This window comes from Chroicocephalus ridibundus, chromosome 10 (assembly GCF_963924245.1).
Source record: "Chroicocephalus ridibundus chromosome 10, bChrRid1.1, whole genome shotgun sequence".
Lineage (NCBI taxonomy): Eukaryota > Metazoa > Chordata > Aves > Charadriiformes > Laridae > Chroicocephalus > Chroicocephalus ridibundus.
In genome coordinates this window covers 16,983,528-16,997,547 of record NC_086293.1, presented here as the reverse complement: position 1 = coordinate 16,997,547, position 14,020 = coordinate 16,983,528, and the positions used below count along the sequence as shown (strand labels likewise).

General features: G+C 39.2%; 1 protein-coding gene across 7 annotated transcripts in view; it reads left to right on the top strand.

Annotated features, from left to right (window-relative positions):
- Positions 1-14,020, top strand: part of ATXN7 (ataxin 7) — an 88,828-nt gene that overhangs the window by 35,912 nt on the left and 38,896 nt on the right. For 4 of the 7 annotated variants that reach the window (XM_063347717.1, XM_063347716.1, XM_063347719.1 and 1 more), the window contains one exon: positions 13,438-13,542. The exons of 1 other annotated variant lie outside the window; for it this stretch is intronic. In XM_063347717.1, coding sequence (XP_063203787.1) covers positions 13,438-13,542 — 105 coding nt within the window. Of the gene's footprint in view, positions 1-4,490; positions 4,596-11,313; positions 11,472-13,437; positions 13,543-14,020 lie in introns of those variants that run through there. 2 more of the 7 variants (XM_063347723.1, XM_063347722.1) reach the window with 2 other exon arrangements.

Genomic DNA, 14,020 nt, shown 5'->3' with positions numbered 1-14,020 from the left:
TTTTGGGGTTTAGCATATTTTCTTTAGAGAACTTGTTTTTTAAAATGTAGACTCTGTGTTTGAAAGTGCCTGTTCTGCTCTGCTAAGAGAGATGGCAGTCGTCCTGCTCTCGCTGGTAGTAAATGGAAGTATTTGAGAGGAAAGGCTTAAGTGAATTTCCTAATAGGCAGCGTTTACTTTTTATAAAAGTACTTAAAGACAAATTTCAGAAAGCAATTTTGTTTTTCACTTCTGTGTAAGTTGTGTTACCCAAAGCAGTGGTCTAGCAATCGTGCTTGTTAAGGAGCTTCTCTTCCATGTTGTAGTTCATAATTTACAGAGGAGAAGTTTTGAGCCAAATTCAATAGATCTGTGTTGCCTACCAAAACTAGTGTAATATGTGCTTATATAATAGATTGCAAATTTTTGTCCTAAATACTCTATTTTTGTGGCTAAGTGATTGAAGGAAGAGTTCTACTACCAGTTGTGTTACTAGACTGGGGGAAATACCAATGTCTAAACTATTCCTGCTACGGTTTGGTTATGTTTTGTATCCAGGCTGGGCAGAGCCCTCTCTTTATCTGTTGCTCCTTCTGTAGGACCTGCTTTAATAACCAGCTGACTTGGTTTGCTTTGCCTGGTTATTTCAACACCGCTATTTCCATGGGGTGTTTGGAGAAGTCCGAAACGCGTCGGCCCTTGTTTGGGAAATTTCCTTTTGTTTCTGCCTGACTGTTGGCTTGTGCCCTGAAATATAGGGGCATAGACCATTGTGCTGGAATAAAACTTGCAGTTCTCTTCTGTTGTTTTTGTGGCCTGAACTTAACGATCTGAAGTGTTAGCTTGATAGCCCTGGGGACAAGAATGCTACTATTTTTATCTGTGGAGTAGGTAGAGCACAGGAGTAAAAATCTTCAGTGGGCTGTCAGGGTGTCTCATCTGAGGCTTGTTTACAACTGCTTGGGAAGAGAAAGGGGTTCTCTGTGCAACGCTGCGATGCTCGGTCCTCCTGGACACTGTGCAGAGTTTTCATAGATAAACACGACGATGTGAAGGAAGTCCCCTGTCCAGGGAAAGGACCAAAATCACAGTCTGGATAGATGGTGCTCTTCATTGTAAATTGAGAAGACATTACAGTAAGGTGCAGCATCGGCAGTTTTCTTTATAATTTAATCACGCTAAGAGTTTTCCTGGTCTCTTGTGAGTAGTGTAGAGATCGAGGCTGCGCTGGAAGCGCTGGGTTGTTCGTCATCGCAGTGATTTGGGGTGATGTCACCAACTGACGGGAGCATTTGGGGTGTCCGTACTATTACGGTGGCCCTGTGATACCCTTTCTTGGACTCTTTTGGCATCTTTCCCCAAGTGCTCAGTGCTGTTGCTGGAAGCAAAAGCTTTTGAGCGATTTCCAAACGTAAAGCGGTGCATTGTGGGCCAGCGCTGGGAAGACTGGCCCAACAAGTTTGGCAGCAGTGGCTTTGGCTTCCTGCCTACCCTGGATAGGCACCAGTAAGAGATTGCTGGAGTCTTGGGGCGGGTTTGAGCTGAAGACCTCAGCCTAGGTCCTGAAACTCATGTGCGTGCAACTGCTGCGTCTGGCAAAGGATCCGCTTCTGTTGTAAACCACGGTTTTGTTATCCTAGATATGTTTGCAGTGGTTATCTTTTGTCTGCTTTGGGAAGGTGGATGTGTTGTTTGTTTTCAGTGTACTGGAGGGTGGTAAACTCTACAAATTTGTTATAATATCTAAGGATCCTGTTTACCTTTCAGTTTTCTGGTATCTATTTAATCTTACTTACCGTTTTCATCCTGAGTCATCTAAGGGCAGTTAACTAGTGCTCTGAAATGTTCTTTTCTATGCCTTTTTTTAAATGCCAACTCTGTATGGTTTTTGCTGTGCCTCTTGCTTAATACTGCCTCCATATGTCTTCTGTGACATCTCCTCTACAGACCTTTTGCAAACAGGCCTAGTCTTGTAACGCGATGTGCCAGGACCACTGCTTGAGGTCTGTGGGGCTCTTGGGGGGTGCAGGACACCTCTTGCCTGCATCTCGTTGCACAGTCAGACACCAAATATGTCTAGTCCTCTTGTACCTGCATAAAGATGACTTTGTCTTGCTGCTTGTATAATCGGTTTTATTCTTATGTCCTTTTGACATGAGATGTCTAAATATTAAAACGTGTGCTCAATTCAGTGCTTTTTTTCCCCCAAGAGCAGAGCATTTTGCATCCTAGCTGGCCTATAAAAGGGAGAAAAGTTCCTTTTCCCCCATCCCCCTGTGTATTTAGGTCCGTTGATATGTATCCATATACGATCTTCCCAAGTGTGATGAGCACTGTTAGCTGCAGAGGGACCAGAGGCGAGTAGTAGTCTTAAAAATATTTGTCAAAAATGTGACTTAGACCAAAACCACCAAATCAATACATTCAGTACTCTGAGCAAATTCTTTTCTCCTTCCCTTTTGTTTTGTTACAGGTATTACCTTCTGTGTACATCACAAGTGGGCTGGTGTTCCGGTTATGTTATAGAGGGCCAGACCATGAAAGAGCAGAAAAATTAGTTCAAAGCATGTCAGCCCTTTCAGATCTGCTGCACGTATAATATGATCTAAGTGATCTTCATTTTTGAAGATCTCTAAATTTAAAAATATTAAAAGCTGCAGTCCTTCCCAACCTGTTTGTATTTCAGTGTGAAATGGGTGATTTCAGTAGCAGAGAACTAGTGCCAGACATGGAAGAATAATACCTAGTACAGATTTGCTCAGCCAGTGTTTTCAAAGTCGTCTTTATTCTGTAACAGGTATCATGTATTTTATGCATACTGTTTGGAGATGGAATTCTGGAAAATTTTGTGAAGGCAGGCTCCTAAAATAAGGTGAATCACTCGAACAGTGAAGAAATGCATCTTGAAATGAAGATGGTGATGGGCTTATTCTAAAAGGGAAATGACATAAAAAGGCAAAACCTAAATTTCTTCTTTAGAAAAACTTGAAATTCTATAACAATAAAAAAATAATATTCACTTCCAGAAAGAGTTTTTAGGCAGAACTGGATTTGTGTTGTATACCGAACAGCTAGCAGTGGAATTATTGACCTTATACGGTGAGCAGGTAGCCCGATTTTCTTCAGTGCTTACCAATATAGTTAATACAACTGTGTGTCAGAGGACAACTAGCGCTGGTTTAAAGCCTAAGACTTCTGAACAGACAGATCCCCTCTTGGAAGGAAAGCTCTGACGACTGTAGCTCTGTATGTGCTGGAATATATCATTTGTGAGAAGTAAAGACGTAAGTGTTATCGGTTCCTCAGCTAGATAACTGAAATACTCAGTCATGTTTATTTCTCTGAAGGTACGCCATGGCCAAGTTTAAAATACTTTGGGTCACTACATGTGTGTTCAAATACATAAGAAGTGGGTTAGCTCTTTTACTTCACTGCAACAACAAAAACATTGTTTTATTTTCCACTTTATCTTTTAATCTTATTAAATATCACAGTGCTGTTGGGGTTTTTCGCTATAGGACATTTATATGCCTGTTGCTGTGCAACTTGCATATTTTATTTTTTTTTAGTTGTATCCAATCAACTGCTAGTAAATCTGTAAAGCAAAGGAAGTCGATTTTAATGGGAAGGCTAATAGTGCCTGCCAAATTGAGAGGGGTGCGGAAATAAATGTAAGTTGGTATGTGAAAATCGACAGGCATCAGTTTCCTTACAGCTATATTAGACGTGATTGAAACAGTCTTATTTTTGAAGTGGATGTTCCAGCGCATGGAGAATGGGAGTGGCAGGGGTGGGGTGGTTTTAGGTAGTTGGGTTGCCTAATAAAAGAAAATACTGAAATAGAATTCAGTTGACAGGTCACCTGTATTCTTTTCCTTTTTTTTTTTTTTTTTTTTTTTTTTTTTTGCATATGCTGATTTGCTCCCTCAAGTATCAGGTGCATGATGTAAAATATATGCAGAGTATTCCTTGTGCAAAGATGCGTTGTCTTTGCACAATTAAAGAATTGTTGCGCAGGATTTGTGGCTGTGGTGAGCAGGGAGGAGGGTGGGAGAGGTTTAAAGACAAGTGTTACGCATGGCCTGTGTGGCAGGGAAAATCATGTGTTAATTGATGATGCTTTTAATATGAGGACTGCAATAATGCCATCGTGCAAGAGATGCGTAACTGTCTCTAGTTCTTATTTTTATTTGAAAAAGTTTGTATTTCTAAAGACTATATTGGCTGTGATGTTTCTGATGTCACTTTTGTTTATTTTTTAATGTTATTCTGTGGCCTGTCGTTATTCTCCTGTCACAAAATATATATAGTCATGGGTACCTTGCAGTCCTTCAGTTCTCAGTTAGTAAGAAAATGCGTAAATTTAAAAGTATACGGTTGTTACCACTCTACTTCCTCAGCTACTGGGTGCCGAGGTACAGCCAGCGCCTGGTTGTGTTTCTGTGATATGGAAGGTTACTTAGGGAAAGACTGCAAAAACCACACGTGCCAAATTTTTTTTTCCTCAAAAGGCTAGATAAGAGATGGGGAAGGATGAAGAGCTTGGAACACGTTCGCCATTTGCAGTCACGATGTATCAAAATCCTTCTGCTGCAAGGAACAGTTTTATGTAAACTGTGAGTTTAGATTTAAATAAAACAAACTTCCTTTTTCCTACTACAAAAGTACAGCTGCTGCAAAGCACACGGAGTGCTGCGTGTGAAAGAGGAGAAAAGTACCCAAACTGTTGATATTAAAACAATTCATAACAGTAGCATGGCTTTGGTGTATATGACTTAAGATACAATTCAGAAGATTCTCTGGATGATACAGTTCATTTTAGTTGAGGCTAGGATTATAACTAGTTTCTTGGCCAAAACATTCCCCCCCCTCCCCCCCCGTAATAAACCCTGTTTTTCTGCATAATAAGTGATGTGTTTCTGTGTACCCTTTCATGTTAAATTACCCCAGATTTTAATATTACTGGTAAACCCCAACTTTATTTCCTGAATTCTTTTTAATTTTTGTGTCGTAATTGCAAAATTAAACTCGATGTTGAGGGTTCCTTAAGGTATTTTAGGGTTAGGTTTGTAATAAATAGGGGGTTTTGCCACAAAAACATAAATAATAACTTGTTGGCTAAAATACAGCCGTGGCATGATGAGATCATATCACCTAAAAATAATGCATGACTTTGAACGTTTCTTACATGACAAACTGTATGTTCAGCATTTACGTAATATTATACAAATTGGCTGGAGGACTTTAAAATATCTTCAACTCTGAAAACTAATTAATGAGTAAATGGGAATAGTTTTTGCAGATGACTAACAATTCAAATTGCTGATGAAAACTTGATGTAACAGAATACAATGTGCGGGGGGAGACTTTTTTGTCTGTTGGAAAGCTTTCAATACATTACTTGTGTTTCTCAGAGAAATTTATTAATCAGTCTTTGTACAGACAATCTTCCGTAAACTTGCTCACTGAAATTTTGTAGTATTCTGTATAATAAACTTAGAAAAACTGTTTAATAGTTTTGAATGAACAATTTGACATACGTTCTGTGTTACACTTTCTAAAAGATTAATTGCGTGTAGCTGAATTTGTATACAAAGAAGTTAACTAAATACTTAGATGTCTGCTTTAATACGTGTTTTAGATATAATTACAGGCACATTCAAATAGTGGGAGCCTAAAATTAGATCTCCCAGCTGCACGCTAGGCTGCAGGTGCACGTGTGCATGACATACTTCTCTTTGGTATCCGCTGCTTGGTTTTGATCGGTGGGTGCGATGCAGGAATTTCCCAAGACTGTTCAATTTTGGAGGCCGGGAGACGTAGCGAATGTCCGTGGTGCATCCTGCACCCTCAAAGAGAGAGACGGAGAAAAGGCTACAGGGGAACTGGAGTGACCGTGTGCTCGTAGCCTTGCCAAAGGACTGGTGGTTGGATTTGCCGCTTGGGTTTGCGGGGAGGAGCATTACTGCCTGCACCATGTGGCAAACCTTTTTGCTGGAGGGGGTGGCGCCGGGGATGGGATTTGGGAAATGCGGCATGGCTGAACCCGCAGAAAACGTGAGCCAGGAGAGGTAGGTTCTCCCTCACCCTTTCAGATTTTACCGGGCAAAATTCTGCCTTGAATTTGGGAAAGCGAAATAAAAACTACAGAACTGTAGTTTTGGAAAAAGAGAGCGTCTTGAGTTTCAAAAGGAGAGCGGGCAGAGAGGACTCCGCGCTTGGAGATAGAGCGTTCTAACGCTAGTAAAGATTTACGACCGATCAGATCTCGTAATGCAGCTCCTGTGCCCAGTTCAACACGATTGTGGGGTTTTTTTTGGTCTTGAAGTGAAAGTCATTTCTCTGAGCCAAAACTGTGAGGTTTGGGTATTCTTAGGACTTTAATAAAATGCTGTGTAATTACTGTATTTGCCAAAGAGGAAAATGCAGTGAAAACATTTAATCAAGTCTTCAGCTGTTCCTTCCTTCATCCGATCAATCAGTGACTGCACGGTGAAACAAAGTTCATGCACTTGTGCTCAGGACCCAAGGAGAGCTGTGCCTGTCAAATGCCTCCTCAAATAGCTGGGCTTTCAAAGCTGCACGTGCAAAAAAAAATATATATAAGTTACTCAATGGACAGAGCAGAATTTTAAAAAATAAATAACCCTGCAGAAAATACTTCAGCAATGCTTCCCTCTGAGCCTAAATGAAACAGCTCGGGTATGGGAATGGCCATTTGTTTTGCTTTATTTTGTATTAAAAGGTTCTTTTCTATCTGAGGCAACATGAGCACTAGCCTTATGGGAGAGATTTTTTTAAAGAAGTGTTTCTGTATGTAAATTTGATCGTTTTATGTTGGGTTTGTTTGATTATGCATATGTTCTTCGCAAGCGCAAATTTGTTATGCCTGCACATATGGCTCATAAAATACTTGCATTCTATTAATACCTAAGTGTTCATTACTTGAAGTTTTGCAGAAAACCCTCAAATATGTATATTTTACTAGAATCTCTTCTTTTGGTTTAAAACTTGTGTAAACCAGTTTTGGTTATTTTGTTCGCAGTATCTATTTAGGAATATTCTTTTTTTTTTTTATTATCATCTTGCATAGTACACACTAAAAACGCTGCCAATAGTTTAGTTAAATTTCAACATTGATAAGTATACAAACACACGTGTGCTCATGAATGATAAGCACTTGAGAGTTTCTGGAAAATAGTTTGGAGAAATATTGTGTAGAAAAATAACATCTTAGTTGCAGAAAGTGAAGTGTTTGTGTATGAGAGGTAAGCTTTGAGATCCTAACTTTTTTTTTTTTTTTAAAACATTCATGTCAATTAAAATAAGGGACTATATGACTTAGAATTGGTAGGAGCTTTACTTAGGATAACTAAGTTAGTTAAGATATGTTGTAGTGTTATTTGTGTGGAAAACGTGCTGCCTTAGGCATACATCTAAGACGCTCCTTGCACCTGAAAATTACTTGGGATTTTACTTACTGTAAAAAAACTAATGTCAGCAATAGATCCAGCAGGGCTCCTGGTGTGCGCAATTCTTGGCAGAATTGTAGCTTTTTGGGCTGACTGTAATCTGATAATCTGGTTGTAACCAAACTCAACTTTTTGTCTGGCATCTGCCCGGTTTGGTGCAGGCTGTTTCATGGGGCCTTAAACGCTGGTTAGTCACCTCCCTTCTCCCTCCTCCTGCCTCTCCCCCAGATCACAGGCTCTTGGAAACAGTAATTTGGGAGGTTCTGTCTGCTTTCAGATATTAACATGACGTTCATGTTCTCCACAACCATAAAGGGTAAAACTATAGGAATATCTTTATTACTTTAACAGGATTTGACAGTAGCTGGGACAAGTGTTATAAGCAAATTACGGGATGTGGCACCAAAATTTTTTTCCTTCAAGATGCCAACTAGTTTTAAGTTACTGCAGCTGTGTGTTTTTTTGCCTTTTAGGAATTTTTTCAGATGCTAGTGACGAGTTGTATTATCTTAAAGAAGAGTTCTAATAAAAACTTTAGAGAAAAAGATTTACCAGTCAAGTCAAGTTAAAACAAGAATTACTCACATGGTTTTTACCTTAGTAGGATCAAGACTAATTGTTTTCTAAAGAGAAGAGAAAACACAGCTAGTGTGGAGCAAATATATTCAAGATAGCTTTTGTGGGCATTATTTGAACATACTTGGTCCATGAAGTAAATGGTTCAAACGATCCAGATTTGGCAACACTTCAAAATAGTGGGATATATTTACAATTTCCTTATGTAGCACCTTCAGAACAGTTCCCTGATGTCTTAATGGAAAGCCTTGGGAATCGATAAAAGTTGGTACGCCTACTTAGGGTGGATTTGGATCAGGCCCCAGTAAAAAGAAAACATAAATTCTGTGTTTGGGGAGTTGTAAAGATACTAGGGAGTTATATCTGTTGTGGGTGTAAAGTTAATAGTAGAGGGCATCGCGTTTTTAATGCAGCTAATATTAACCGCAGTGATTAAAAATATTCTGGAAGTATAAGCAGGTCGGTGTTGTGCGGAAGGCGCGTTACGCCATGCCACGGGGATCTTTGTAGGCAGCACATCTTACGGTTCACGTCGGGCATCGGCGTGAAACGTCCACTGTCAAATTACACTAAATGGCAAGCAGCATGTACATATTTGTGATAAATCAAACTCAGACTTAAAAATAATCTTAATAAGCAGATGTTTACGCTGGGAATGGGTAGGGCAGAAGTGAGCATTAGCAGTGTTCTGGTTTAAAAAATATTTCTGCAGTACTTCTACATATTCTTGTCACTTTTTTTGACCAAGCTTTCTATTCTTTTGGCCTAACTCTGATGGAGTTTGTTCTTTGCCCTTTCACTTCAGCCCTTGCTAGTTTTGTTTTCTCTTCCTCTGTTTCAGTTTTCACTCTCCTCCTCGTTCTTGCAGTCGCAGTGAGCAAACTTCTGCAAAATAGGAAACTTGTGTTCTGGTCTCTGCAAACAGCCAGGATTAGGGCTCCTTTTACCCTCTTCCTCTAGAGTTTGCTGTCCTGGACAAGATCTTGACCTCACTTTTTTTGGTGATGTTTCATTTCATTTCTAGAAGGGGTGTTGTCTTGTTAGATGCTAGGGTAGATGGACTGTGCAGTGGTCCCAGTCTGAAAAGCGACAACAAGATTTGTAAGAAACTTGATCAATTTTGGGGGTTAAAAACCCAATCCAATAAAAATGCGCAGTGGAGCTGTGGGAGTCACTGAATTTAGTGGTTCGAGAAACGCAAACTGCCGACTGTTCTCTAGCTGCGTGATTTTTAACCTGTTTTATTTGTTCTGTTGTCTGTGATCTGAAGTGATAGAATTGAGTACACAGACACGGTTAAATTTTAATGAGCACAAGCATGAATTTCTGTAGTGTAACAGTCCTGAAAGTGAATGCTGGAAATACTAAGAAATTACTAGACGTCTTCAGTGCTTCTACGTTCCTCTGGAGAAGAGATGGCAGCTCAGTTTAAGAAAGTTTTTTTAGAATAGACAGGCTCAACTTCATGTTACTTGATGTATGATATGCCAGATTGGCCGTTATTTTTTTTCCTTTTTTTATTAGAAAAGATGCTATATTGGACTTTTCCAAATAAGAAGGATTTTCCTTATTACGTGTTCTATAAATAATGCAGTTAAGATATCTCAGAATTGCCTATGGCACGGGCTTGTTCTACTCTTGGCGAAGAGTGCAGCAATATATCATTTAAAGTTACCTTTTTTAAAACAGTGTAAGTTACACGTGAAAGGAGAAGTGAATCTGGAGGTCACAGTATTCAGAGGTTTCATATTATTTATGTAAATGAAGTTGTTTTTCTTTATGGCGTTAATAGAATTAATCTAGCTAGCAGCTCCTGTAACAGTATTTGTGTGTTGACACCGTATAAATACTGCATTTATGGAAAAATAAATGAAAAGTCCGAGGTCGTCTTGGTCTAAATTTTTAGTTTGACCTTGAAAAACATTCCCAGATGGAGAGAGTTAAATAAGCCCAGCTTTGAAAGAGGAAGATGTGAATCACGGTTGCTAGGCTCTTCCTTGAGAGGCATGGGCTTTACATTCGCACTGAAGTATTTCAAAAAGTAATCTTTAAACTCAGAGGAATGGTGCATTTGAAATGACACTGGTGAAATACTATAAATGTCATTAGGCTTTTAAATAGAGAATTTGCATGTCATTAAATGAAATAGGTATAAAGTATTATAAAAATATCAACTGCAAGACTTGTGAACTTTCCTAAGTGTTTGAAGGGGGAACAGAAAAATTAGGCATCCTTCTCCTAAGCTTTTGGTACATACTTCTTACGTAAGTTTTGATAAACTATTCTGAATATTCCCTAATATTTGCATGGTCTAATTTATGTCATTTTCATAACAATAGCACTTAGGTGTTTGCTCCATTGGAACACAGACAGAAATAAAATTTCCCTGAAACCTGCTCGTGCACCGCTTGAAATGAGAGCGAAGCACGTTAAATGCCTGGGGCTTTGCCTGCCTAAGGCTGGGGCTGCTGGCTTGGGGAGCACGGATTTGGGCCTCTTCCAGTCCTCTCAATTGATCTGGGTTGGGTCAAACTTTTTACAGTTCCAAAGTCATGGCTAAAACTAATGTTCAGGTCCCCGTGAAGCATTTACGCTACTTCTTGCCCACTGGTACCCAGCCCGTGGCGCTCGCAGGCTGGTCTCGTGTTCGTGCCGTGCTCGGCGCAGTCGGGTTCCAGCCTTACTTGGGGCCCTGGAGGTTTCTCTAACAGAAGGATTTGATTCTATTTTAAATAAATGCTTTGATAATAAAAAGCTGATGTTTATTTTACCTCATATGAGAAAACAAAAGGAAGAAATTCTTTACCGTTAGGGTGGTGAGCCCCTGGCCCAGGTTGCCCAGAGAAGCTGTGGCTGCCCCATCCCTGGAGGTGTTCAAGGCCAGGCTGGACGGGGCTTTGGGCAGCCTGGGCTGGTGGGAGGTGTCCCTGCCCAGGGCAGGGGGGTGGGACTGGATGATCTTTAAGGTCCCTTCTAACCCGAACCATGCTATCATTCTACGACTCTAACCTTCGCTTCTCCCTGGCTGGTTATGTTTAGATGCTGCTCTGTTACCTGTGCTGTAGGGGAGTGCTGGGGGGGTAGAAGATCTTTCACACTGATTTGTGTGATCTGGCTGGAGTCTTGTGCGTGACTTCCTTGAAATCACGGTTGTGGTTTTGGGTGTCCAGCAAATCCTTCTTCCCCCCCCCCCCCCCCCCCCCCCACGTGTCAGCTGGTTTGCCGATTTGTTTCACTTGTCGTTTAAAGTTGCAGCTCTGCATTGCCAGCAAATATTCATAAAAGGGTAGTTAAATAGAGCGAGGGGGATGTCTCAGACTAGTGTCAAGGGCCGCTTTATCTGGCGAGGGACACAGAAACAGGCAGTCCTTCCCTCGTGTTAACGATTTCCTGTGCGCCCTCTGAGCTGGTGTAAAGTCTGCGAATCCGGTGTTGTCTGAAAAGGTACGGTTGTGAGAACAGGCCACAGCTGGTTAGGTATTAGACAGTAGTAGCCTGTCTGTGCGCTATTAACAGTGTCAATAGCAGGCAGCGCGCGCTGTTCTTGTCCCATTCATCACGGTGTGTAACTAGTCAAATGGCAGTGACGCTGGAGGATTTGCTTGCCGTGTGGATACTTTTTTACGCAGGCATACCCAAAGAACTCCTGCATGGAATATTAGCAATGACATATTTTTTTTTTTTTCCCTTAACTAGCTTAATGTTACATTACAGAAAATAGATATTGAAAAATAGAAGTTTATTCCTGTCTGATTTTTTCCCACCCTAGCAGATATGTACTCAGTTTTGCCTAGTTTGCAGTAAGTTAGTTGTGCCTGAGGTCTTAATACTTTTTTTTTCCCTAGTAAATATTATTAAAAAAAATAAGCAAGAGTCACTACTTCATGAAGTGCAAAGCAGTTTATAACTTATTTATTTAATGTAACCTCAGTTGCAAAAAGGGGCTTGGGATTTAGATAAGTGTAGCTCTCTGATGTATCAGATCCATGTCAGATGTCCACGGTCGTTGTATTTGCGTCCAACTGCAAAATCCAGTTGTTGCTGTTATTGGGTATCACGCTTAATTTTAATGTAGCACTAATCAGGTTTTTGCAAAACTTGGGGTAGACCTTATTTTTAAATGAAAAGTAATGAAATTTTTATGAAGATACTTATTACAAAGGGTGCCCTTAATTCTGGAAGCCGTTCGGTGTGGATACGTTCTTTTGTCTGCCAGGAACAAAGTGGATCCGTGGGGCTCTGCCGGGCTGAGCGCGTTGCGCTGCCAGCGGTTACCTTGGGTCATGGCACGTTCACTCTTACTATGCAGCCCACTCAATTTATTTCATAATCCAGGTTCCGATAATGAACAAAAATATGGCTGGTGTTAAAAAATACACATGGGCATATTAGTAGCTTTAAAACAAAACTCTGGGGTCACTTCTAGCACAGAGGTAAATAAGTTTAACTTAATTTCTAAGTTGCTATTAACATAAATTGATTACTTGAGTATGTTTTTTAAGAAAATAGGTTTTCTTATATCAGTTTTAAACCTTTAAATAGTGTTCTAGATCCCTTAGCCATGTGTTTTGGCAATAATGAGTTTATACTATTTGTGTTTGCAGTGTCCTATTTTTTGTCTTCTAATGATTGAATAACATTTTTAGTTTTATAAATGTAATATACCTTTAAGTTGCATAGTAAATGTTGTATTTAATGCTCCGGTAGTCTTGAATGCAGTTTTAACTGTTAAACTGTATTCTTAAGAAACTGTATTCTTAAAATTGTAGGAACTAATTTTATTAGTAAAAGTCTGCAAGTATGTGTGTTATCTCTGAAATCCACACATGCTCTGACGTACTGTTATCTCTATTTCTCTCTTATATAGCTGTTACCCAGATCTCTGGCAGCAGATGGCTGGACTATAATGCACTGTTAAACAAATAAAACCATTAGGCATGTAATACTGCCTGGTAAACGACTGTGTGTTTAAAATGGTTTAAAAAAATTAAAGAGAAAATAAAGTTCATTTTTTAATTCATTTAATGAAATTGGAATAAAATCCAACCCCCTTTCAGAATATGTAAAGTGTCCCCTCTTATCTTGTGTTTGTCATTTGAAGTCAGTCTTTTTTTTTATTACATTCTTGCATCTGGTGTAAGATAATCAGTCCTAAATCAGTTTCCTAATAGATGTTTTCTACAAGTAATCGCTCATTTTACGTTTATCTTTGTAGGAAGATTTTTTTGCTTTTGTAATACTCCAGCACAAAATTATCTATTGCATTATATGCTCTTTTTTTCCTCCTTTTCAAATTTGATACAAATGTATTAAAATTATGATTCAACACTAGTGTCATGGCTCTGTAATTAAACTGTTTTTCAATAATTGTCAGCAGCTGAGAGATGCCATTTTGTCTTTTTGTTTTTAGATATGCCAATATTTGGTCTTTGCCCGGCTCATGATGATTTCTATTTGGTGATGTGTAACCACTGTAATCAGGTCGTAAAACCACAGGCATTTCAATCACATTATGGTAAGTGCTTAACTATTTTTAATAACTAAGGGTGAGGTTAAATCAGGATTAAGCCTGGCAATTTTTTTTTTTTTAAATTGATGGTACATAGATCATAACATTATAAATAATGTCAAAGAACATAACCTGTGTTTAATCATTTTATATACATTATAATGCAGTTATGTAAAGATCTTGTTCCTTTTAATTTTTTTAATGCCTTCTTGAAATGCTGCGTACATACAGTTCAATTTTGAAATGACTATATATATATAGTGTATTTCACAGACAGTACGTGTAGTGTGTTTGTACCTGTGTGTGTCATTTCTTCTTGTGTATTTATACAGATTATTTTTACACGGGTTCTGTTAACGCTGTGAACTGTGAACTTGAGCTTAAAGCTGAACTCAGAAATTTTGTTGTAAAACATAGTATGTTTCCAGTGGCCAGCAAGCTTGCTTATTTATTTTCAGAAGTATCAATTTGTATTTGTTTTACT